At 46.1% G+C, this 26816-nt stretch overlaps 1 protein-coding gene across 2 annotated transcripts in view; it reads left to right on the top strand.

Annotated features, from left to right (window-relative positions):
• The window catches only part of ANO6 (anoctamin 6), a 503549-nt gene that overhangs the window by 215389 nt on the left and 261344 nt on the right, over positions 1-26816 (top strand). For both annotated transcript variants that reach the window (XM_086919093.1, XM_086919092.1), the window contains exon 2: positions 4465-4548. In XM_086919093.1, the coding sequence (XP_086775219.1) occupies positions 4465-4548 (84 nt within the window). The remainder of the gene's footprint in view (positions 1-4464; positions 4549-26816) is intronic.

Genomic DNA, 26816 nt, shown 5'->3' with positions numbered 1-26816 from the left:
GGCTTAAGTGGATGCGTTGGTGTTTACGAAGGGATTTGGATCCCATGGTCGCCGGCCTTGTTCCCGTGCTGAATTTCCTGGCTCATTTGGCCGACAAGGGTTTGGCGTATAGAACGATCAATGCTATCCGGTCGGCGATTTCTGCGGGCCATGATAACATCGATGGCCATCCGGTAGGGGAACACCCTTTTGTGTGCCGGCTTCTGAGAGCGGTTCGCCTCGCACTGCCGCCAGAGCCCAGGTACTCCGTCCTTTGGGACGTCAATTTGGTTCTGAACCTGTTCCTATCGTGGCCAGCGAATCCTTATCTGTCTCTGAAGGAGCTTTCGGCGAAATTGGCCATGTTGTTATGTCTGGTCTCTTGTAGGCGCGTCTCGGACGTGCGCGCGCTGGATGTTTCTGCACGCATTTTTTCCCCGGAGGGGGTTACTTTCACGGTGGGTCGACGCACTAAGACGTCGTCGCGTTCCATTTCTTATCCAGCCTTTACTGACACTCCTAAGTTGTGTGTCGTGCAATGCCTCAAAGCATATGAGGACCTGACCTTGGATCTGCGCCCTCCGGGCGAGCGTCAGTTGTTGATTGCCCTGCGGAAGCCACACAAAGCTGTCTCCTCCCCCACTATCGCTCGGTGGGTGCGTTGGGTCATGCAAGAAGCGGGCATCAATACTTCTCTCTTTGGAGCACACTCCGCCAGGGGGGCCATGGCCTCTAAGGCATTCTCGGTGGGTGCTCGTCTGGAGGACCTTATGCGAGCGGCGGACTGGTCCTCGGATTCCACCTTCAAGAGGTTTTATTTTAAGCCGGTGGTGGATTTAGCTCAGTTGGTGGTAAGTAAGCTTTAAACTAGCATAATCTGAAGCCTCCGGTCCTGACATAGAATCGAAATTTGCCTAGCTTACGTAACGGTAAGTTTCAATTCTATTAAGGACACGGAGGCGAGGATTATCCCACCCGGACTACGGTGGTGTCTCTACCCACCCGTATGGCAGTAAGTAAAGCGTTTTCCTTTACGTTGTCAGTACTGTGTTGTTCACTGAATGCTCCTCGCCTTGTTGTCGCCTTTTCCTGGACCACCTCGCTGATGCTGTTCCTTTTTTGACAGGCAACGACGGTGCTAAACAGGACCAATGAGGCTTAAGCGTGATCTGCGCGAAGAAAGAGGAGGAAGATGATGGGAAGTCCGATTATATAGGGATGATGAACAGTGACAAAGGACTGTGGACTATGATTATAACAAAGAGACTCTTGGGAGTTGTTGTTGATTTTTTGTTGAACATTACGTCAATGCTTTATGTTTAAAGCATTTTTTGTTCTGATTATATCTTTTCCTAAGCTGCTGTGGTTTCTTTATGTTAATAAAGCGAAGGAAGATATAGCATAATCCTCGCCTCCGTGTCCTTAATAGAATTGAAACTTACCGTTACGTAAGCTAGGCAAATTTCGATTACAGTGCTCGTCTCTTGCAAGCGCGCTCGGTTTACATGCGTAACATCATGAAGGTCGAGTAGGCCGTGGCAGACTGTCGTAGGACTAAAAGCCAATGAAAATAGGTAAACTTGCTTTTATATTTTAAACTTTTTTCCAAAGCATACTAGGTATACTGTCGAGGGTAATCAGTACACTACATTAGGCAAGCTGGCTATACATTGGACAAGTCATCTAACAAATGCAGATATTAAACATTTTAGCCTTTATGCAGCAAAATTACCGTTAAGGAGTCATTAGATTGCATGTATACATATACATTCTCTGTCTCTCCCACTAAGACCATCACTAAAAAAAGGTTTAAGTGATGCTATGATTAAGAGGTTGAAATAAGATAAAAACTAATGTCTGAAAGCAAAACCTGTTATAGTTTACTGCACTAACTATACCTTGCACCTCCATCATGACCTACTTATAAACTCTCATATTGCATCACTCATGACCTGTTGATGGCATCAAATAGTGTTTTTTGTCTTTACTGATAACCTTTTTATCCATTTGACAAAGCTGCGAGAAACTTTCCAAGAAATAGTTCATCCACCACGTCTCTATCATGGAACAGAAAGTTTTGCAACCCCCCCTCCCACCCCACCAGGTAAAAAATCTGTGGGCTACTGCCATTTTGTAGGCCATAGGCCATGCACAGTGGGGGTTAGCCACCTGCAGTCTGTTGGGTGCAGGGAAAAGCCACTGCTGAAGTCTGTGCACAGTGGAGGGTTGATACCTGTGGAGGGCGGTGGGTCAGACACAGGGCCTGTTCAAAGGCTGCATGCAGCATGGGGTTAGGGCAGTCACAGCGGAGTTAGCTTCAGAACCTTACCAGAGGCCCGGCCCTGCTGCCAACCTCATGCTGTGCCATACACCGCAGGGGTGTTGGCTGCCAGTTGGCCCTGCGCAGCAGTGTTTTGGGCACCCACAGTAGGGCTGTTAATTGGGCCTAATCAGAGGCTAGGCGATGCAGCTAGCCCCCTCATTTCCAAAGACCGGGTGCAAGAGGCAGTTGGCTGCCCGCAGGGGGCTGAGGCACAGTGCCTGCCCAATGGGTGTGCGTCGTGGGCATTGGCCACAGTTTGACAGTGGATTGGGCATATGTTCAACTTTGAATATGATTAAAAAAACAATTCACTGAAACAAAGAGAGGTTTAAGTGACTTTATGGTTAGGCGTTGAAAAGAGATAACGGAGAACATTAACAACAAAAAAAGTGAAATTCATAAGTTATAGGTAACTGAGCCAACTAGAACTTCTGCCCCCGCCTTCCACTGCTTATGACCTCTCAGGACATGTTAAATGACATAATTGATGAAAAATTACGTAATTAATGGCATAACTGATCACAGCATTCAGTGATTGGGGCAGCATTGTAGCAAAGGAGCCACACAGAATTTTGTAGCACTCTTGAAGTAGTTTGGCAGGACTTGAAAAGACACTGTCAGTTCTTGACCAGCTGAGAGAAACTGTGGGTATAATTCAAAGCAGTTAAGACTGCATTATCAATGCCCCAGGCTGTTAAGGAAAGCCGTGTGGAAGGTAGCAGATAGAACAAAGAGAACAAGTAGAGACACATTTCCATTGTGAGGAATGCAAAATAAACAATTTTCGAACAGCGCTGTCGCTTTAACACTTGTCTTTTGTAAAAAGTCTAACAGTTCATGGTGGTTAATAATTCCATAACATACACAATGTTCAATAACCTTCACTAGGCACACCTGAAGTTGTTAAGATATCCACCAGCACCTTCTGAGAGATTCTCAGTGAATGAAAAGAAACAGGATAGACTTGATAAAGTATGAAGTCTTTCTCAAGAGATGGTTGAGATATGGTAGATAAGGTTACATTTATGTTGATGTTATGTTATAGTCAGTTGTACAGCACAGATTCTGTCATTAATATGGCCTTGTAGTATGTTTCGCAGTACGGCAACTTTCCACATGAATCTGGAGTTAGCACTGCCGATTGGAATATGATTAATCTCGTGATGATATGTTGCACTTATTGTGTTCTGATTGTATTCTCAGTTAAGTGGCTCTGTCTTACTCCTTGTGGCTCTTGTTGTTTAAAAGGTAATGCTAAGGGGTTTTGACAGTTGCTTAGTTGTCTTCTTGGTTAATAGACAGGCTTACTTTACAGAAAAGTTAGAGGTTTGTGTGGGGCTTTTTTTGGTTGTGAGTTCTAATTAGTACTGTCACAGAAAACTATATGATATGTCTGGGCCTTACTCAATATATGTTAGGAATTCTGTTCAATGTTTTTGTCGGATCTCAGTGTCATGATAGGATGTGCTGCTGTCACGAAAAAACATCTGTGCTGAGAAGTAAACATGGGTGCTAAGAAACAAATATTCTTTTTCTAGCCTTCTTGAAAACCGCTTGGTCATATTTAAGATGCACGGGGCCCGGGGTTTTAGTGGATTGACTTTATATCCAGAATCTCTCTTCACTTCCCATGACAGATTAGTTGTCTATTCTCTAGCAGGGACTTCACTGCTGGGGTTGTGTAGGGTGAGTTTATCAAACTGCATATCATACAAGTGGGTACGTTCTCACCTCTTGCAATGAGTTTTTTAACTCATATTTCTATGTTTCAATATTTCTTGGTAATTCTTTTTACATATTGGACGAGTTATACTCTGCAAGTCTTTCATTTTACTTCCATTGGTCATTAATTGTATTTTGTATTTATGTTCTGCAAAGTATGAATCTATTGCATCACATGAACTTCAGGCATTCTCAAACCGCGAGGTGCTATAGCTTACAGCAAATTAGCTCCGATACGTGTTTTGAGTGGTATCCCATTCATGGTAGTTTATTTATCTAGATTCTAAAGTTGCAAAAAGGAAGTGAAAAATAAATATTCAGGAGCGCATGAATCGAGAGCCTGATGATGCTAAGATCCTGACATATGAACAAAGAATTGATTTACAACAAGTTATGTCAAGCCATGAATTTTACATTTTTACTTTTGGATTGTTTTTCAGTGCTGGAATGCATGGAACAAAGGATAGTTCAGACCTATGGATCTATGCAACCACAGGAAAGCTATCAGCCAGAAAAGTTGGTAGGTAAAATTTCAGATACGTATTATTTACATGTAAAGTTTCATAACTATGTATCAATTGAATACTAAATCTACAATAGTTGTAGACTATGGTAGATTCTCACAGGACTCGACGAATTCTCTGTGAATCACATAAAGGGCAGTCTCTACTCCATACTTAAGAGTAATGGTAACAAAGCACATTTACTTTTCTGGAAGACTGCCTTTATGAAGCAATCTTCTGGCTGGAAGAAAGTCTTTGGTATACTCCAAACAAAGGGGGAGGACATTTTCCGTTGACATTGCTCACAACATAGTTTGTAGGAATCATTAGATCTAAGTTGGCAAAAAGGATGTGTGGTTTATCTGAGTGAAATATTCACTATGTTCATGTCAAAGTGAATGCATGAAGTTATTTGGAGTATGCAATTGTCTTAATATATAATAAATGCATTCTGTTATTTTCTTTTATGTATTCATTCAAGTACCTCTTTTATCTATGGGTATCATTATTTCTTTCCGAAAAGTTAAACCATTTTAGAAACTCCACATTATAATATTTGAAACTTTAAAAAATACATCTTACAGAACATTCACAATGGTGTTTGGTTTATCATACACAATCCAAGAATTTCTGGAGCTTCACTTTCAAAGACAATTAGAATGATGATATATAGGATGGGAGCCAAACGTTACAAACCCTGTTGTGCTGCAAATTGTGTGAGCTGAAATAATAGGAGATGCTTTCCAGGGAGTCATTTAGATGATTAGCACTCTTCAGTAACTATTAATTTAATTTTGTATATGAATATCTCACAATGTAATTGCTTTTTTATGTTTTTGCTCTACTAAATGCATATGGGCTACATATGACTTATATGGGTTTATTCAAAAAGGTACTTTGCAGTACATAAAGTAGTATTTCTGCAGTACTTTTCCTATATTTTTCCATGTGTTTGTGAATTGTCCCGAAGACATCTAAAATGTAAATAAAATAATATTCGTACAGTGGTAGCTCTTTGCACTATTTCTAATATGGTGTTGGACGTTTTGAGCCGTCATAAAGGCATGTAGGATCACATAAGAGTACTTCTGCAGTACTACTTCCAAACTCTCAATACCTTTGTGATTCGCCCACTTGGATTGTATTGACAAAAACAGACAAAAACAATTATAAATTGCTTACAATTTCAAGGTCAACAGTCATATGGTAATGTGTGTATTTATTAACGGAACAAAAAAAATTTAAACCAATCACATACACATAATCTAATACAGAAGCAAAACTAATCAAAGTGTGTGAAAGGGGCAGTTTAACAAAATAAATATTGAAAGAGAGAGACGATGTCTGCAGGAGAAGAGATGTTACGAACTATTTGTTAGAAAGTTACAGAATATATCCGGTATAGAATGGGCACTAAAATGTACATCTCAGAACAATGTTAAAAATAAAACCAATCCATCACTACCACTCAGGGAGCAAATCAAAGACCCTCATCAGCGCAAACAACATGCATGGAGATATGAACCGGTTATTTCCAAGCACAAGCAAAAATGCGACTCAAAGCATTTCTTTATGCTGCTTCTAGGTAATCGCAGGCTTTCCAAAGCACCCTTTTTAGGTTGAGCCTAGAGCTGCGCGTGCGCTGCTCTAGGAGATGACCTTTAGGAATCGGTCAGCTATTTTCAAGCACTCATGCTTGTGCTGGCATCCACCTAGCGGGAACGAGCAGCGACGCGCAGGGGCCACCTCTCTGCTCGGTTCTACTTTCGGCAGTTTCTAGCTTCTCGTCATTATGGCGAGGGCGATAAAAGCTGTGAACATCCCTACTTGTTACCAGATCACAAAGACTGCCATTATTGCTTCGCTCATGCCCCTGGCAGTCTCCAGACTCCCTGCAGCGCCCCTCGCTGTGCTTTTTCTGGCTGACCCTCCCCTTGTTTTCTCAAGCATCAATATTAAACGCAGCTCCATTCATCCTTTCCTTCATTTGAAAAAGAACCTCGGTCAAATCAAATCATTGCTTAACATTCATATAGGTATAGGATGGCCACATATTTGTCTGAAAATCTTGGATATTTTATTACATTTGATAGGGGAATGACATTTCCAAGTTATCAAGTCTCTTACGATTCCGTCCAATAATAGTTTAGTCAGAGATTCCGTGTGAAATAGCAAGTTGCTTGTAGGTTATCCAATGTGCCGGAGTACTGCAGACGGATGCCCACCCCTCCCCACCCCCTCTCTACAGAGCAGCCTCACAATCTAATAGAGCATCGTTATTTTACTTTACCATCCCTGCCTGGGGAGATCCCCTATATCAGGTCTGAGGCATTTCCTTGGCTGGCACTCTCCCCTCCTGGTAGTTGGTGGGAAGGAAAAAACGGCATCAAATAAGCCCCATTCATCTTAATCAGTGGCGCTTTATTGGAATTGAAATGCAGCGTGCGCAGAATCCTGCAGCGTCAGGAGAGTCGGGATTCCGGAGCCACGCGGAGGTTTTTCCCGTGTTTAGCATGCAGGGACAGTCTCATGAGAGAGTCAGAGTAGCTTCCCTGACTCCCACATACATCAGACGCGTAACAAAGCACGTAGATGGCAACGCCGGCCTGCGCTGCAGCTGCCTGCACAGCTCGTACAGTAGTAACCTTTCAGGCTCCCCTACAAGGATACCTGCAGGCGGCAGCTTCGTGTCCTGGATTGTGTTCTCTCCAAGCTTTCCCTTCATTTTCATGAAAGCTTTTGTCATGTAGTCGAGCAATTCAAAGTGTTTGGTGCAGTGAAGGAGAAATGACGTGCTTTGCTGGTGCCGGAGAGGTAGGTACGTTTAGAGTCTGCAGCATAGAGACCTGTAAACGCAGTACATCTCTTGACGGGGAGGTAACTACCCAAAAATATCGACCTTATTTTCTTAATTTATACTCTCTAGTTTACGTTCAGTGCCTTCATGTGTATTCCACAAAAACCCGATACCCCATCCTTCACACCCTAACGTGCTGCCACAAAGCCTTCGACATTCTGCAAAATTTTGGATCCTCTCTACATCCTGGTACTGTGCTAGTCTTATAAAATACAGATGTAATGTCCTAGCATGTCACAGTTCAGCACCACGCAAGTCTGGGCTGCTCACTGATCACATTTCTGTGAATGGGAAGTGTTTAGAGACCTCTTCCCTTCTTGGAAAACTCTTTTTCCGTCTACTTTGAAACCATTTGTTCCCCTTTTGGGAAAACAATGTTAAGCCCCTGCTGCATATCTTCCAAATGGTCCTTTTGTCATGTGCAATACAGTTAGCATTTTATTTTGATTTTTAAGTAAAATTAGTTTTTTTAATAAAGATCTTATATTTTTGATTTTAGCTTTGTATGTGTGGGCTGAACAATCCCATCTTACACAGCGGTGTTTACGAAAATACCAGGGCTGGCTGAAGATATGTAGTCAGCTCCTTCAAGAAGGGTGTTGAAGCAGTCAGAGGAAACATCAGCATTAGAAACCAGCATTGGCATAGCCAATAGGTCTCGCTTTTGGGACTAAGTATTTAGTTATGCAGCACAATATCCTTGGTGCAACAACATCAACTGTTGAATGGCTAAACCCTTATGAGGTCCCAAAGGCGAGACCTGTTGGCTATGCCAATGCTTGTTAGATCTGGTGTTATCAATGAATCAATTGTGGAGGGAGAAGGAAGGTGTGATCCATTCAGCTTCCTTAGTTTCAAATCCAATAGATCATGTAGGGAAGGACCACTTGTCCTGCATAACTAGGGCATACAGGTCGCGTACCGATGTGTCCCAAATAAAAAACTCTCATTCACGTGTTTAAAGATCGGAAAGCGGTATATCTTGGTTGTCCGCTGTTTTTTCACATGATTGCATAATCATAGGGTTAGTAGTTATGCATCCTCCACCCAGAGGTTTACCCCTGGTTAAAAACAGTACTGATCAGTGATGTGTGGGGTATTCCTATTAAAATACTCGTACAGACAGATTTTCGTATTTATTGGGTCTGGATTCTAGTAGGAGGTTTTAGAAACTTTGTGGCCTGTGTTTGAGAATTGTTAGGGTCTCACGCACTTAATTTTGTGATTTTAAAAAGGTCTACATGTTTCAGCCCTTCGTTGCCTTGTGAGGTCGAATAGGCTTTCTTCATTACCAATAGTGAAGTTTGTGTAGAGACTGTGGGCGTCTCTCTGAATGTATTCTCTTATAAAATAATTTTCATTTTATTTAGAGAGGTGAGAAGAGGGATATATTAATCCCTATTCAAAATAGGTCTCATGGTACCTTTCGCTGTAACTTTTCACGCCTCAACGGGTTGCCAGAGAATCAAGGAGGCCTACTGCGGCTTGATCCTTGCATGACTTGTGCTGACTCCACCACTCTACACACCCTTCACTATTGGTCCTGAAGAAAGCCCATTCGACCTCACAAGGCAACCAAGGGCTGAAACATGTCGACCTTTTTAAAACCACAAAATTAAGTGCGTGAGAACCCTAACAATTCTCAAACGCACGCCACAAAGTTATTAAAACCTCCTACTCGAATCCAGATGGTCAGTGAGGTTCTGGTTGACTGGCTTTTCAACAATCAGAAGGAAGGAGTGATATTGGTTGGTAATTAGAGAGTGTGGAGGGATCTATGGATGGTTTCTTGAGTGTGAGTGAGTCTTTATAGTGGCATGTTTCTACGAGCTCAGATAAGTAGCTGTGTTAATGTAAGTGTTGAGTATCGGTGTCAGAACGTCGCTGATCTGGCTAGTTCCATGTTGAAGGTGTGGTGCAGGAAGGGTTTGCCGGCGGCCTCCTAGTGGGTGGATTTCATGATAGTTGCAGTTTAGTCTGTGAGTATGGTGGGCCAAGATGTTAGAATTTGTTTGTTTGTCTTGGTGGTAAACTGCTCGGCTAGGGTGATGAGGTCTGGTTGAAGGTCAAAGTTGCAGTAGATAGTGGTGATTTTGTCACTGAAGAACATAGAAAGTCTATTGCAGAGGTCATGTGATGGAATGATGTTGCTTGCAGCAACTGAGTGAGAAGTGGAGTCCTAGGCAATTGCAAAGCTTTCCCTGTTGTTGGCACAGGCATTAATGCTGTCTGCAATGGCTGAGCATTTGATGCTTTGGATCAACTCATGGTAGCATCTTAGTGGGGACTTGAAGGTGTCTTTGTCTGTCATGTCTAGGGTGGTTCTCTATTTACATTCAAGTTGTTTGGAGTAAGAGTTGCAGTCTGAGTTCTTCCGTATACTAGCTAGCATATGGTCTGGATCTTTTTGTGGTGTCCTATTTAAGTGGGCCAGCATCTTGGCTCAATCTTTGATACAGTTGTTGAAGTTTTTCATGGCATCAGCAGGTGGTGTGCTCCGGTTGGTGTGGGATCAAGTCTGCTTCAGTGATTCATTTTCAATTTAAACTTGTCGGTTCGGTAGTACTGTGGGGATGAGAGACTTAAATGTTACAGCTAATTACGGTGTAGACCGCCAGGTCAGGGGTTTGGTCTTGTCTAAGGTGATTGTTGCTGAAGAATGTGAAGATGGGTGACAGGAGTTGTCTGGTGGTGTGGGTGGGCCCAGAGATGTACTGAGTGAGACCTAAATTGCTCGGATTATCTATTATGGCTGTCAAGGTAGGGTTGGTGAGGTCTTTGTTGGGAAAGTTAAGGTCTGTAGAATGTAGATGGTGGCATTGATGATGAGGGGAGCAATGAAGTCCGTTATGTTAGAAAAATTGACACAAGGTCCTGGAGGCTTGTATTTGAGACTGCCGTGCAGTGTGAATTTGGCTGTGATGCAGAGTTTGAAGGAGATTTGTTCCATGTACATGGAGATTATGTCTGTTGAGGTGGTGCAACTCAAGTTGTCCTTCTATTTAATGGTTACTCCTCGCCTGGTTTTGTGTGTCCTCTCCTGTCTCATGATCTTGATGCTGGTGGGGCTTAGGGGTGGGGGGTATAAGGTGGTTGCAATGGCCGGCACTGCAGTGGTACCCAACCAGTATTCTGTGAGGAAGAACAAGTCTGGGCTGTGTTTGTGCAGCTGGTCCCATACTTCTGTGGTGTGGTTGGCTTGTGATCTGGCATTGAGGAGCATGCAAGTGAGTGATTAGAGATGTTTGGACAATGCAGTTGGGCTTGTAAGGGCGGATTGCTTGTAGGTGTGTGTGCGTTAGGAGTGGTGTGTGTGTTTTTGATTGATGTGGGTTGGGAGCATACATGAGTATATGCAAGAGGCGCAGGAGAAAGCTCCCTGGTTTGTTTGTGGTACGTCTTGATAGTTGTGTCCGGTGAGTGATGTAAAGATGTGGGGTAACTGTGGGAAAAATCAGGACCCTGGTTTCTGACTGGATGCAATTCAGGCAAGGACAGATGCATACGTGCTTGCCATTGGCGCTCTTCAGCACTGCAACCAGTTGTGCACTTTGTAGTCTTTTAACTCTGTATGTAAAAGCAGGGATACTTTTTATCAATATTTAATGATAAAAGGATACTTCAAGTGACCAGGATGTGATTTTTTTTCCTCTAGTTTGAACAAAGTTGCATGCAGTGGCAACTGGCACAGATCGGGTTGGGGGCGGGTGGCGGGGGGGGGGGGCAGTGGAAAAAAAAGAAAATGAAACGTACCTCCTCGCTGCATTTCTCCTCATCGCCCCTCCACTCCTGCTGAAAGCAGGAAGCACCCAGGCTCCCCTAAGCCAATAACAACACTGCAATGCAGCGTTATAATTGGTTGGAGCGCCATGGTTCAGCTCTCAGACGGGGACTAGACGCATGGGCATGTTCTCCATGCAGGCTGTAATGCAGCCTGCGTGGAGAACATCCAGAGTGTGCATGGCTGTTTGGCCGGCCCGAGACAGCCAGCCAAATATTCATTCGCACTAACAGAATGCCCACCACTCTTCCCCCTGCTCTGAGAGCAGAGCAGCCCACCTGCCCGCAAAGCTGCCGCAGAAGGACCAAATAAAATGATACTGAGGTATTATCATTTTATTTTTCCTTATTTACACTGCAAAAGCAGTGGAGCAACGCTCCACCGCCTTAGCGGAAGAACCACCACTAATAGCATGCAGCAGGCACAGTGTATCCCACTGGGGTGTATATTTGTTAATAGCAACATGTGCATGTTATCATCTGTAGTTGTAGTAGAGTTATTGGTGGCAAATGTGCAATCATATAAAGCCTTCATAACCCTTCTGTACAATTGAACAAGAAATATACATAAAGAACAGTTATGAGTTAATGGGTCACAAATATGATGAATAATAAAAATATCAAACGACCTCTGAGTCTGCCTAGCAGGATATTCTTTCATGAGTATTTTTGTGGACTGTTAATCTGATAAAGAACCATGCCTTTATTTTGTAAAAAGACTACAGTGTCTCAGTTATGCAGAAGTGGGCAGAGAAAATGCGCTGAGCAGATATACTGCTACAGTCCTTAGTATTCTCATTCTATAAAAGTTCTGAACTAGGATTGCCACATAATTACCAGATCTCTTACATATGCTTTTCCAATGTATAATGCATTTTGTCGATGCGTGGGACAAGTTGTTATGAATAGAGATAAATGGGACAGCTGTAAAGGTTGTGTAATAAGACAAACTGTTCTTTTACATATTATAGATGTTTTCAACAGTATTTTGCTCTTGGTGTGGAATTCTTCAACTGCTAGCTATAGATGAGTGTATTAAAAAATGTGTGATACAAATCTCTCATTTATGCCCCTTAGGGATAGTTAGAGAGGTAGATGGTGTTCGTTTTCTCACCTTGGAGGGACATCAAGGGGTTTTCAATAAGAAAGCCATGATTTTGCAGCATGAATCCTTTTCTGGATTCACATGCTGTGCATTACTCCGCCATCTAATGGTTGGGTGTGGAAATGGTCTTGTTTTTCATTCCCCCCCTTTTTTCTGTGGGCGTTATCGACCACCATTGCTGATATGTCCATCCCATGTGGATGTCAGATGGCGCTCAAGTACTTCCTGTGCGTAGTTGCCATCCTCAGATTCTTTTTTCCGACGTTGGGTCTGGAAGCACGACAGAGGAGCTCCGAAGAATTTTTGGGAAAAGAAGAGAAGTCAGAAAATCGCCCAAATTGCCAAAAACCGTGAGAAAATCGACGAAGGGAATCTTTCTAGATCCTGATGAGGGACCCCCACCAGTAAGAACCTCGTGGTTGGAGAATAAAAAAGGGAAAGGTAGATAAGGGTAATGGAAAACACCCCTTTTAAGTTCTGCCCCAACTGCCACCACAAATTTGAACAAAGAGACCCCCACGAAGTCTGCAACCAAGGTCTTCCAAAGGACCCTAAGGACAAAGCCTGTGCAGCATTGTACCAAACTCTCTCAAGGTACGACGTCAACAGATGCTAGAGCACTGCACCAAAGGCAACACTCAAAAGATGCAGGCATCAATCAAGGAGCAACGAGGATGAGAGCATCGAGGAGGCCAAACAAGCTCAAGGAGAGGAGTTGTACGGCAAGATCCATCCTGCTGACGCTGAAAAGAGGCAATCATAGAAAAAGGCGGCAAAGGGCACAGAAAAGTAATAATCAAAGGTAAATAAAATCCCGAAAGGTGCAGACGCTAAATCCTCGGACAATAAGTCCTAAAAGGTAATCTCTGCTTCAAAGCATTCGTCGACCGAAGGTCAGCCAAAACCAAGATTCACACGGATCCTGACCAAAGGATACCCATGGGGCATTGCATCTCAGTGGTTCCTTCAAGAGAGGAGGAACTGCAAACAGGAGAGCTGCAGGCAGGCGCCCTTTACATCTCAGCAGCAACAACAGTTGCCACAAAGCAGTACATACCATGCAAAACAGCAAACAACATACCAGCAGTGGCAACAATCTTCAATACAATCCTTAAGAGGAAGGTAAAAGGCCAACCTCCCAGAGGGGGAGGACCAGCAGGCAAGTGACTTATGCAACATTCAACCCCACCACGATACAGCTGTGGGAGCCAAGATAAGGGCATTCCTCCAAAAGTGGGGAAAGATTACTATTAGAACTGGGGTTTCTGGTTGGCTAAGGCATACACCCAGACCTGTCAGAACCCACCACTCTAGTCAGGGTAAGCTAGATACACAACTAAGATAGCCTGTGCACACCCTGTGGTAGCTTGACACAGAGCAGTCAGGGTTACATAAAGAGGCAATTTGTGAAGCAACACGCACACATACACAGTAATACAATGAATACATCACAAGAAAATACACGTTTATAAAAATAGGTTATTGTGTTATAAACAAAACAAGACAAAAACAACAAAAATACAATGTATTCTTTAGCACATTAAATGCCCATGGTCTGTGGTGGGGCAAAGCAGTGCACAAAATGGCACCAGTGGTTAGTGTTATACTGGTCCCTCAGGACCTGGAAAATGCAACAAAAGGCGAACCACTCGCGTAAGTGTGGGTCGGTGACTGGAACCTTGGGGTATGACTCCTCAGTACAGTACTTTTCAAACAAGTTGTCAGTAAGCCTCGTGATTGGGGCCCATGTCGTTGGCTGATCTGGGGTCACAACAGCGTGCCTGTAGAAAGCTGATGAACCTGACGCCCTTGGACACACCACTGGTGACCCGGGTAAAGTTTCGCAGTAGAGCTGTGCTAGAAGGTGCTGCAGCCTCTGGGAGTGTGGCAGTGACTTAGTTCGGCACAAGCACATCCGGAACAACTTGAACCTCGTAGACAATGCGGGCTGTAGGAAAGCAGCACTCTGAGTGCTCGGCAAAGAGGAAGCACTGGTCGGGGAGGCGTGGCCAAGAGCCGATCATGGCGGACGTGTAGTGGAAGAGCTCCGTCCTTAGCCCTTGAAACTAGCTGATTATCCTGACCGCCTGCAACGCAACCCACCTCGATATTGCGCCCGGAGCTTCAGGAGGTGAGCGGCGAGCAGTGACGGTGAGCCGCCTCCCTCGGACCCTGGTGGACTGCGGCGATTGCTGGGGCCTACTGCATCGAGGAGAGCCACGGCCTCAATTAGCCTGGACGCCGGGTTGCCGAGAAGTGCCAGCGGACTGCAGAGGGGGCTCCGGAGGTGAGCGGGACTGCGGAGCTTGACCGCGTGCCCATAATCAGCGGCGGGCACCTGCTCCTGCTGACACCACACTGTTTCCCCCCTCGCTAACGAGCCCACAGGAGCCCGTCCTGACCTGTCTGCCCTGTCCGCAGCCGAGGGGACACCGGGACCGGCCCAGCGCCCGCCTGTGCAACGCTGAGGCGCCCACGCTCGCCTGAGTACCGGTGAGGAGTGAGGGATCGGGGGAACGGGAAAGAGAATACTGGCACCCGGGAGTCTGCGGCCACTGCCTGAGACACACGGCGGCCGCATGATACGATTTGGCGCCGCGGCAGCGCTGCAGGCGCCATCTTGCCTTCACCCTGGGCCCCGAACTCCCTGAGCAACTGGCGCGAAACCTTGCACTACCCGAAGCGCATTGTGACAACGAGAGTGCCGTGGCGCTAGGGACGCCTCGCAACAACGGCACGGCCCCTGCATCCATATCGCAGGAGATGTCCCTGAGCACCATTGAGGGGTCCAGCTGCACAAAGGCTCACGTGGCGGGCTGCTAACTACAAGATCCCTTCTGCTGGAACAGGCGCGTGGCGCTTCCCTTCCTTCCTGCCTCTGACGAGCCCCCCTCCCACGGTCCATAGCCCATACACGCCACCTCGCCGAGGCCAGAGCTGTAGGCACGCGGAGGATCCTCCACAGGGCGCCACCACACCCGCCGGAAGCGCTACCAAAGCCACGGCACCCTCGACTCTGCATTGCTCTAGGGACTAACTCTGCACTCGCCTCCTTCACGATAGCACTGGTGGCTGCATAGACGCACTTGACCTATAACACTGTGTGTCGCAAAACTGTGCAGGCCGGGAACAGTGAGTGCGCTTACCACAACGCCACCCTGCATACTAGATCGATGGGGAAACACAGGGGCAAGGCCCAAGACCACGGTGCATCGACGGACATGCAGTCCACCGGCTCGGAGGACCCACTAGCCTCATCTAATGTGGATATTATCCCGCCGACAGGGAAAGGGTCACAGGACGCCAAACTGGATCTCATCCTCAATGAAATACGAGCCACACGGGAGGCACTAGAATCACGTATAGACAGCATGGCGACGGGCCTCCCATTGCTCCGAGCAGATCATAACAAACTTGCGGAGAGGGTCTCGGAACAAAAACTTGCGCTGAATGATCTCATACCCCAGCATACGGAACACTCTACGAAGCTGGAAGGCATGGAGAAGCAACTCAAGCAGCTATGAGAAAAGGTGGACGATGAGGAAGGACGAGCCCGCCGTAACAACGTCCGCATCTTAGGCATTCCGGAACGCAGCGAGGGGAGGAACCCTACTCAATTTGTGGAGGACTGGCTCAGGAGAATGGTGGGTCCGGAAGATCTTACTGACCTATACAGCGTGGAACGGGCGCATAGAATGCCGTCGAGACCTCCACAACCGGGAGCGCCCCCACGTCCTTTAATCGTGCGCCTTCTTCACTATAAGGACCGCGACACCGTGCTGAGAGTGGCCCGAGAGAAAGCGCCGATTCGCTATGAGGACAAGAATGTCTCCATATATCCTGACTTCACACCCACAGTACAGCGACCTAGGTCCACCTTCATGGGGGTGAAGCACAACTTACGGGAGAGAGACTTGAAATATGCCCTCCTGTTCCCCGCACGCCTCAAGATTCTACACGGTAACAAATCATACTTCTTTGACTCGCCGGAGGAGGCGGAGGAGTGGATGGAGGTAACGCTGACGCCACCGGCCTCACAGGACCCATTTGCGGACACCGGGAGCGACAGGCATCGGAGCCAACCGGGCCCGAGACACACCGCTTCCAACACTGGACAAGCCCCCTCGCCGAGGTCGTCACCGAGGGGACACGCTGCAAAGGACCGCTTGGCAGATCAATCATCGGTGGTACAACTGACGGAGGAGGCACTTGCCGCTCAAGACTCGGGCACAGCCAGGGACCAGACCAGCACCTCTGACACTCACACCGAAGCGTCAGGGTCGGCGGACAGCCTACAACTGTTCCCCAAGATCACGGCGCAGATGGCAGAAGAATTTTAGCATCAGCACCTTGAATGATATCCGGGTGGTAATGTATGAACTATATCACTCTCCGCACAAAGGTGGGTTGCCGGAGGGTTTGGTTTACTGAGGGCTACCATGCCGCCACAGGCCAGTACAAGTCAGGCACGAGTGGTCTGCTCCCCCCACCATATGCACATGGAACTGTTTGACTTATGCCCACGTTGGGCATCTTGGATCGGCTCCCGAGCCCGTTGGCCTGGGGACCTTAATGTTAAGGGGTTAACTGTTTGCACGACACTCCTCTCCTGTAGTACGATGTATCTGGCATGGGCACCCACGAGCTCAGCATTACCGCATTGCACGGTCAGTCATGGAGCCACTTAATGTTTATAACTTGTGCACCTGGAATGTGCGGGGCATGGGCTCGATTCACAAGAGACACAGGATACTGGCTCAGCTCAACCGTAGGGGAATTATGATAGCTTGCTTACAGGAGACACACTTGAACTGTGCTGAAAACATGAAACTACGAAAGAAGTGGAGGGGTCAACTCTTCGCTACGTCCTACTCAGCATTCTCTAGGGGGGCCGCTATTTGGCTTCGTAATTCTGTTCCCTTCAAGCCGATAGAGCAGAGAATTGACAAGGAGGGTAGATATGTGTTTGTAAGGGGCTTATTGGATGGGGATGCTGTTGTGATTGGTTGTGTATATTCACCGAATTCAGGATATCGGATTTTTTGGTAAATGTCAATGGGGTCCTTGCGGATTGGGCAGATCATCAATGGGTGATTGGAGGGGATTTCAATGCTGTATTAGATGTTGCGCTGGACAGGTCACACCCCCCACTGCACGCCACGGAAAGCAGGAGACAGGCGGATGCTCTAACACAATGGGCGGAGGGATGGGACTTGGCGGATGCATGGCGCAGTACACATCTACTGGACAGGGAATATACCTTTTTCTACGGTCTATTCTGGTGTGCAGTTGGTGTGGTGGGGACACCAACTACACACCAGAATAGACCGTAGATTTTGCTCCTGTTCTCTACTGGGGTCGGTTGTCCAGGCCCAGCACATGGGGAAGACCCTCTCAGATCATAATCCTGTCGAGCTTACTTAGCAATGGGGCCAGCTGCTGGCCCCTATCCCGACTTGGAGATTACCCACGGAACTACTTGAGGACACGGTCTTCAGGTCGTCCATGTCAGACACCATTTAGACCTACTTCGACATGAACGCTAACAACGCCAGCTCCCGACAAATAGAGTGGGACACCTTCAAAGTATTCATCAGAGGGGAAGTGATGGCCACCCGGGTGGGCAGGAGGAGGGAAGTGATCGATAATCTAAAAGAAGTGGAAGGTAAATTGGCAATGCTAGAGAGTGAAGCTGCGGGCACGAACACACACTTCACACCACTGCAGGACGCACATATAAAACAAGCTGAACTGCTAGAAGACTTGAGATTATTAGATTACAAGGAATACACTAATAGACAGCATACACAGGCGGATAGGTCGGGCCCTCTGCTGGCCCGTATTATACGAGACTCTCCAGTGTACCATCCAATTTTGGAAATATTAGATCAGGAAGGTATACTGGCTTCGACTCAAGTAGGAATCCACACTCCATTCAAGGAATATTACACCACACTCTATGGCCCCCACCCATGCCTCTCCAAGACCAAACTAGAGGGATTTATGAGGGATATAGAACTACCCCAACTCACTGCCAGGCAAAGCGAGGACTTGAAGCGTAATATTACTGTTGTGGAGATTAGACAAGCAATACACGCTCTCCCGAGGAGCAAAACCCCTGGGACGGACGGCCTGCCGGCCGAGTTCTATGCCACGTTCATAGACCTCATAGCCCCACGCCTACACACTGTTTATCTGGAAGCGCTGCGGACTTACTCCTTACCTCAGTCATCCCTACAAGCTTTAATAACTTCCCTCTTAAAACCGGGTAAAGATGGAATGCACCTAGCTAACTACAGACCCTTATCTCTCCTTAACACCGACTATAAGATACTGAGCAAGGTACTAGCGACGCGATTGGCACAATACATCCCGCAACTGATCCACCCCGACCAGTGCGGTTTTGTACCAGGAAGGAGCACGGCCATGAATCTTAGAAGACTAGCCCAACTGATGCTACGAGACCCGGCGGACATGGGCTCCGAGGGCTGCATCTCGTTGGATCTGAAGCAGGCCTTTGATTCCCTCAGATGGGATTTCATGTTTGCTACGTTCACGAAATTCGGGATTCCATCCGAATATATTGCCTGGGTCAAACTACTATACACCCGCCCCACGGCTCGGGTGCGCACATCCAAATACATTTCAGGACCCATAGCCATAGCAAGAGGCACCAGGCAGGGTTGCCCGCTTTCCCCGCTCCTATTCATCCTGGCCCTTGAACCGCTGCTATGTAAACTCCGGACATCGGCTCCCCGCTGTGGCATTCGGAGAGGCGAGACGACTCATATAGTGTCCGCCTATGCTGACGATATCCTGTACCTCCATGATCTGCGGGGCGACCTGGATCCTATACCTAAAATATTCGAGGACTTCAGGTCATTGTCGGGCCTCACCATAAGCGAACCCAAGTCCTACGGGTTCACCTTTGCTGCCACTGGCTCGTCCATACCATTACCCTTCACGCTACATACACTTCAAATGGCAGACACCACCTTCCGATACCTCGGGATACAAATTTATAGGGATGCCGAAGTAATGATAGATGGCAACCTCGGAAGAGCTATGAGAGCACTTAAATCACAAATACAATTTTGGTTGTCATTGCCCCTATCGGTGGCCGGTAGGGTGGCCATCTCCAAAATGGTAATGCTTCCCCGCCTCATTTACTTTTCCACTAACTTGCCATTTCTGATCCCTAGTTCAGAAAGAAGGGGCACCCCTACTGCTAATGCATGCACTACCGGTAGGGAATAGAAAAGACAATATTTTGGAAGAACAATCGGTAGTGCGCTTAGTAATTAAGCCAAAAAACCCAAGGAAAAAAGCTAATTAGCTAATAAATGTGACATATAGAAACAAATTGATAGAACAAGATCCAATAATTATATTCAAAATAGTATTGTGGTTTATTTAAATATTTTCTTCATTTTTTTGATTAGAATCTTATTTCTAAAAGATGCATATAAGCATTAAAACATCAATAACATACAATTTGTAAATACAAAAAATTGTTGACACATTTTCAAAGCACATGACGAAGGAAATAAGAATAAGTGAAATAGACATACAAAAAAGCATAAACAGAATACAAATGACTATGATGGTAGGTCGGGCTAGTGGAGTAAGCAAAGCGGTTGGTGGGAACTCTACGCGCGTTTCGGCATTTGCCTTCTTCAGGAGTCCGTCATTTGCTTTAAGACAGAAACATAACAGAAAGACAGAAGGTTTGCTTATATTTTAAGAAAAATCTCTTGCTGGTCAGTCAGGCAGGCTGGGTGATAATCTGTACCTCACTTACTATTCCAACTTGGAATGTTTGTTGTTTTTAGGATGATAGTCCAATCGGAGGTATTGGAAGATTGACCATGGGTGTACAACACTTATTAGTTGTTCTTGTTGCCTTAGTGAGGTAACTGGATGTAGGACACGACGATTAATCCCGGGTGAAGTCGTACTGAACGTCAAGCTAATGTCTAGAACGAGTCTTGGGAGGTAACTGACTATGACTGATATATGTCACCCGCTATAGTAGAGTTGTCGATATTAATTAGAATATAATGTTCTCTGTTTGCCATCTCATTACCTAAGAGGAAAAAGAGCGATGGGATGCATCATGATAATGGACACGCCGCCAAATAACGATAAAAGGTCGAGCGAGAAGTTTCACCGGGGGTTCTGGATGCCTGCAAACACAACCTCGACGTTTGTTTGCAGGCATCCAGAACCCCCGGTGAAACTTCTCGCTCGACCTTTTATCGTTATTTGGCGGCGTGTCCATTATCATGATGCATCCCATCGCTCTTTTTCCTCTTAGGTAATGAGATGGCAAACAGAGAACATTATATTCTAATTATTATCGACAACTCTACTATAGCGGGTGACATATATCAGTCATAGTCAGTTACCGCCCAAGACTCGTTCTAGACATTAGCTTGACGTTCAGTACGACTTCACCCGGGATTAATCGTCGTGTCCTACATCCAGTTACCTCACTAAGGCAACAAGAACAACTAATAAGTGTTGTACACCCATGGTCAATCTTCCAATACCTCCGATTGGACTATCATCCTAAAAACAACAAACATTCCAAGTTGGAATAGTAAGTGAGGTACAGATTATCACCCAGCCTGCCTGACTGACCAGCAAGAGATTTTTCTTAAAATATAAGCAAACCTTCTGTCTTTCTGTTATGTTTCTGTCTTAAAGCAAATGACGGACTCCTGAAGAAGGCAAATGCCGAAACGCGCGTAGAGTTCCCACCAACCGCTTTGCTTACTCCACTAGCCCGACCTACCATCATAGTCATTTGTATTCTGTTTATGCTTTTTTGTATGTCTATTTCACTTATTCTTATTTCCTTCGTCACGTGTTTTGAAAATGTGTCAACAATTTTTTGTATTTACAAATTGTATGTTATTGATGTTTTAATGCTTATATGCATCTTTTAGAAATTAGATTCTTATCAAAAAAATGAAGAAAATATTTAAATAAACCACAATACTATTTTGAATATAATTATTGGATCTTGTTCTATCAATTTGTTTCTATATGTCACATTTATTAGCTAATTAGCTTTTTTCCTTGGGTTTTTTGGCTTAATTACTAAGCGCACTACCGATTGTTCTTCCAAAATATTGTCATTTCTGATCCCTGCCACAACGTTTAAAGCACTAGATACACTCCTCGCGGAACTCATATGGGGACCAGGGCGAAGGCGCATAGGCCTTGCTAAGCTGCAGCTCACCTCTGGAACCGGAGGCATGGGAGTACCAGACTTCAGGGCCTACAACTTCGCATGTCAGCTGCAATGGCTGGCCTACTGGCTAGCGGGTCGGAACCTACATGAGATTAACATGACAGAGGAAGATCGCTCTAAGGGGAAAATCCATGTCTTGCTACTACCCGGCTCGGAACTGCCGAGAGACACCCCACCGCTTCTCCGGCTTGCAGTCCAATACTGGCGGAAGGCATTGAAATACACGGCCCGACGACATCCTATGCCCCCACAATTCCACTACTGGGTATCCCAATGGAGTCGGGACCGCTCACCACACACAAACTTATGTCATGGCACGACGCTGGAGTGACGCATATAGGAGACCTTTTTGCTGAAGGACAAATGCGGTCCTTTGAAGACTTCAGGGCCACGCATGGTGTCCCCGGGGGATCGTTCCTCCTGCATGCTGGCCTCCGCCATTACGTAACGAGTAGGTGGGTGCATGAGGGAGTAGAACCCCCCACAAACCCCTTGCCGACGATGCAGTATCTCATGGGGACGGGAAGTCACCTAACTAAATGGCTCACTGCTAGCATCAGAACAGGGAGAGCGGTCTCACTGTCGCCTCTCAGGACTAAGTGGGAGGGTGATATAGGGAGGCCACTAAGGGACAAGGAATGGGAACGTATCCTTCAATTCCCCAAAAAAGTGGCCAGGAACCCCAAGTTTAAGTTCATCCAACTGATGCTCCAACATAGAGCTTATTTAACACCACACCGCATACACGCTATGTTCCCTAACGCAGTCGACACATGCCCCCGATGCGCTGCAGATGATGCATCACTGGTACACATGTTGTAGAACTGCCCCAAACTGGGCTATTACTGGACCACTATTAACGAATTGCTCACCGGAGCAGGTGTCTTGCCACAAACGCTCACTCTGGAATATGCACTCCTGGGGCTGGGACCAGCGTCGCGTACAAGGAGTGTAGCAGCACGTTTTACTGACATGGCCATGTTACAGGCGAAACGTGCAATCACGATGGGGTGGAAGTCACCCAAGCCACCTGATCCCGAATTATGGAAAGCGGAAGTGGCACGTTGGGGCAAAGCAGAGGGTGAAGCGCTGCAGCGTGAAGAACGCAGGGGCCTCAGGAAAACGCTGATTTCACTAGACTGGTTTGCCATACTGGGGATGTTCGAAGAAGGGGGTGATGGGGAGTCTATTGATTCGATACCCCTACATTGAAATGTGTCCTACCTTAATGGGCTTCCATGTACCGTAACCAAACGTGGTGCACTGGACAATGGTACGGGATATCCTGTGATGTTATTGCTTATGTCTCTGACTGACTGTATGGAATGATACTTCTGGGAAGAACTGACCTATGGGTGCAGCCAAGTACAATCTGGTTTATTCACGCCTAAAGTGAGAGTGTCGGGGGGGATTTTTGCGGGCGGAGGGAGGGATTTTTTCCGGTTCTTAAGGGGTTTGTTCACTTACTCAGAAATGCAACAAAATCAAAATGTATAATGTAACTGCTGTTATCATGCGTACAGGAGCATGCCTCATTCTAGTTTAGTCATACAATAATAACTCTGTACTGTTGCTCTAATCACTATGCTAATAAACAGATTTTCAAAAAAAAAGAGGAAGCACTGGTCTCTGGGCTAAGATGGAGGCAGCAATCGGTTCACAAGCTGATCCATGTCAAAACCCACTCACCGGACTTACCATGTACGGAGTCCTATGTCCGTGGAAGGGGGCGAGGTCTTTGATAATTCTGAGACCTCCTGAACAGGGAGCAAGTCAGCAAACCATTAAAAACACTTGGAGTTCAGCACAGCACAAAGGTAGCAGGACAGCTAGGCAAGTCGCAAAGTGGCAGTCCCTCCTGCAGCTCATCAAGCAGCAGGCCAACACAGCAGAGTAGTTAGCAAAGTGACAGTCACACCTGGCAGCACAGCATTCCTTCTAGCAATGTGCATATCTGGAGCCAGCATTGCCTGGTTACAGGTCCAACGAAGTGCCTACCTAGAGGGGTGGTCAGAGACGCAGAACTTATATCTATATATATATGATGTCGGAGTGACTTCAAATGAATTCTCTGAAGTACATAGGTTCCCCTTTCAGCCTCCTGTCTGCCAGCCTAGCTATGGGGGAGGTGGTAAATCAGCCCATTGTTTGGAAATAGGACAGTACCTATTCAAGTGAAGTGTTACCTCCTCTCCTCCCTCCTGCCCAGGATGACCCATCAGTATGCAGATGAATGCATATGCAGTTGAGTGTCCTGTGTTGCTGCTGTCTAGAGGGAATGTATTGGAGACAGGCGGTCAGGCACACAGAATTGCAGCTTAAAAAATAGTAAGGAATTCCAAATGCTACCCTATGCGAGGGGTAGGCCTCACAGTAGTGAAAGACGAAATAGGCTATTTGTCACTACCAGGACATGTAAAACATAAAGGTACATGTCCTACCTTTTACTTACATAGCACCCTGCCCTTAGGGCTACCTAGGGCCTACCTCAGTAGTTATCTATGTGTAATAAAAGAGGAGTTTAATGCTTGGAAAGTAGGCCTTAAATGATAGATCGAAAGTGGCAGTAAAGTACCACAGAGTCCTGTAATGGCAGGTCCGAGATAGATTTGAAACACTACTTCTGTGGGTGGTACTTTAAGTGCTCCAACCCCACTAGTAGCATTTAACTCACAGGTCCTGGGTACATGGTGTACCACTTTACAAGTAAATTAAATATGTCAATCAGGTATACACCAATCACAAGCATGTTTAGGGAAGAAGCACATCCACTTTAGCACTCGTTACCAGTGGTAAAGTTCTCAGAGTCCAAAAGCCAACAAAAAGAGTGCAGCAAAAAGTGGAGGAGGAAGTCAAAAAGTTTGGGGTGACCCTTCAGAGAGGGCCGTTTTCCAACAATTACATCAGACAGTTGTTTTTTTTACATAGTACGTCACAGATACTGAATAGAACTACTCAAAGAACCTCCACTAATCCCCCCCCGCAACCAAAACACTTTTGGGGATAAGAAATCATACAACTTAGAAAGGAGGTCAGAGAGGTTATACAAAAGAGAGCATTGAAAAAGTGCCAGCAAGAGAAGCAAACAAGGGCAACTACTACCCCTACTTTCCTGTGCCAAAGCAATATATGACTTTGAGACCAATTCTAGACCTCAGATTTCTAAACTAGTTCATCCGTACACAACACTTAAAGATGACAACACTGCAAGGAGTAATACCACTCCTAAGGAAGGGAGATTATATGGCCACCCTATATCTAAAGGATGTCGGTCTACACGTACCTATGAACCAAATACACCAAAAAACCTTAGAATTGTTCTGGGCAAGGTGCATTACCAATTCAGGGTGCTACCATTTGGCATTAAGTCAACACCAGGAGTATTCACAAAGTGCTTTGCGGCGGTGGCAGCCCACCTAAAAAGACAAGGAATCTATGTCTACCCATACTGATTGGCTATTGAAGGCACAATCAATAGAAAAATGCCACCTGGACATGCACACAGTGATTGCCACACTGCAATGCCTTGGTTTCACAAGAAGTCTTCACCACATCAGGAACAGATAAAGGTGTTCCTGGGAGCAAACTTAAACTCCAGGACTGCACGAGTATATACAGTCCAGAAGAGAAAAGATGCAATCGCAGAGCAGACTCATCTTTACAAGAAGGTTCGATCTCTAACAGTGAGGGTGGCCATGAAACTCATGGCATCATGCATCCCACTCATAACACATGCAAGATTGCACATGTGCCCCATTCAGGAACAGATCTGCAACAAATGGTCACAAGCCACAGGAAACTAGGAGGATCAAGTGGTTGTCACAGCACAGCTAGAAAGGGAAATAGAATGGTGGAAATTAAAAAACAGGAACATGGTGAGAACATTCAAGACACCAGCTCCCACAATGACCATAATGATGGCTGCATCCTACAAGGGTTGGGGAGCGCACACAGACAATCTGAAGGTATGGGGATTATGGGACAGAACAGATGCAGTAAAATACATCAATTACCTGGAAATTAAAATAGTATTTCTCGCCCTGAAGCCTTTCCAGGTGCACATAACAGGTCGGACTGTACTGATCCAAATGGACAACACAACAACCATGTTCTATCTCCACAAGCAGTGGGTAACAAAATCATTTACCCTGTCCAAACTAGCCCAGGTGATATGGAGATGGTTGATCCAAACACAGATCACACTGCAGACAACCCACCTGCCAGGAAAACAAAACACGGAGGCAGACAGATTAAGAAGGCAGGACTTCACCTCACATGAATGAGAGATGAGGCAGGAGACACTGGAAAACATATTCAAAGTTTGGGGCAAGCCAAATATAGACCTGTTAGCAATCCCTAAAAACGCAAAATACCAAAACTTCACCTCCAGATTTCCACACCACCGGTCAGAGGGCAATGCCCTGCCAATAAACTGCGGTACAAAAGGGGGTGGTGATGGACGGAGCATCTGAATCAATCAAACACTCACACCCAGTCAAAAGATCTTGGTTTAATCCATCACCCTTCTTTAGCCCACTCTGCCACCCCAGTTCAGACATGGCCATATGCAAATCAGTCTGACCCTGTGCCTCATGGGAACAGTCCAGCCCGAACTGCCAAGCCATGTCTTTCCTGGATCGGAAACAAGCTTCCGAGGACCGGTTTCTGGCATTCCAGCCGTCTTCAGCCCGGCTTGCTTGAATCCGGTGGCAAAGTGAGCAAGGGACTCACGTCGAGCATACCCTGCCACACTTATGGCGGCCAAAAGCGGTACAAAAGGGGGTGGTGATGGACGGAGCATCTGAATCAATCAAACACTCACACCCAGTTAAAAGATCTGGGTTTAATCCATCACCATTCTTTAGCCCACTCTGCCACCCCAGTTCAGACATGGCCATGAGGCACAGGGTCAATGCTGATTTGCATATAGCCATTGTCTGACCTAGGTGGGTGTGGAGTGCAAAAAACGATGGATTTAGGCCCAGATCTTTGTACTGGGGTGAATGTAAGACATTGATTTTCATTCTGCCCATCAACTGTGTTTTTTGAAATTTTCACCCCGAGTGGGCTGGGTATGCTCAGATGTGAGTCCCAGGCTCTCCACATCACTGGAGTCAAGCTATCCAGGCTGAAGAAGGCTGATAGCCAGAAACCGGTCCTTGGATGCTTGATTCCGATCTAGGAAAGACATGGCTTGGTAGTTCGGGCTGGACTGTTCCCATGAGGCACAGGGTCAAGGCTGATTTGCATATAGCCATTGTCTGACCTAGGGTGGCGTGGAATGCAAA

The sequence above is a fragment of the Lissotriton vulgaris genome, chromosome 1_1, assembly GCF_964263255.1.
Source record: "Lissotriton vulgaris chromosome 1_1, aLisVul1.2, whole genome shotgun sequence".
NCBI lineage: Eukaryota > Metazoa > Chordata > Amphibia > Caudata > Salamandridae > Lissotriton > Lissotriton vulgaris.
This window is presented reverse-complemented; position numbering and strand designations above follow the sequence as displayed.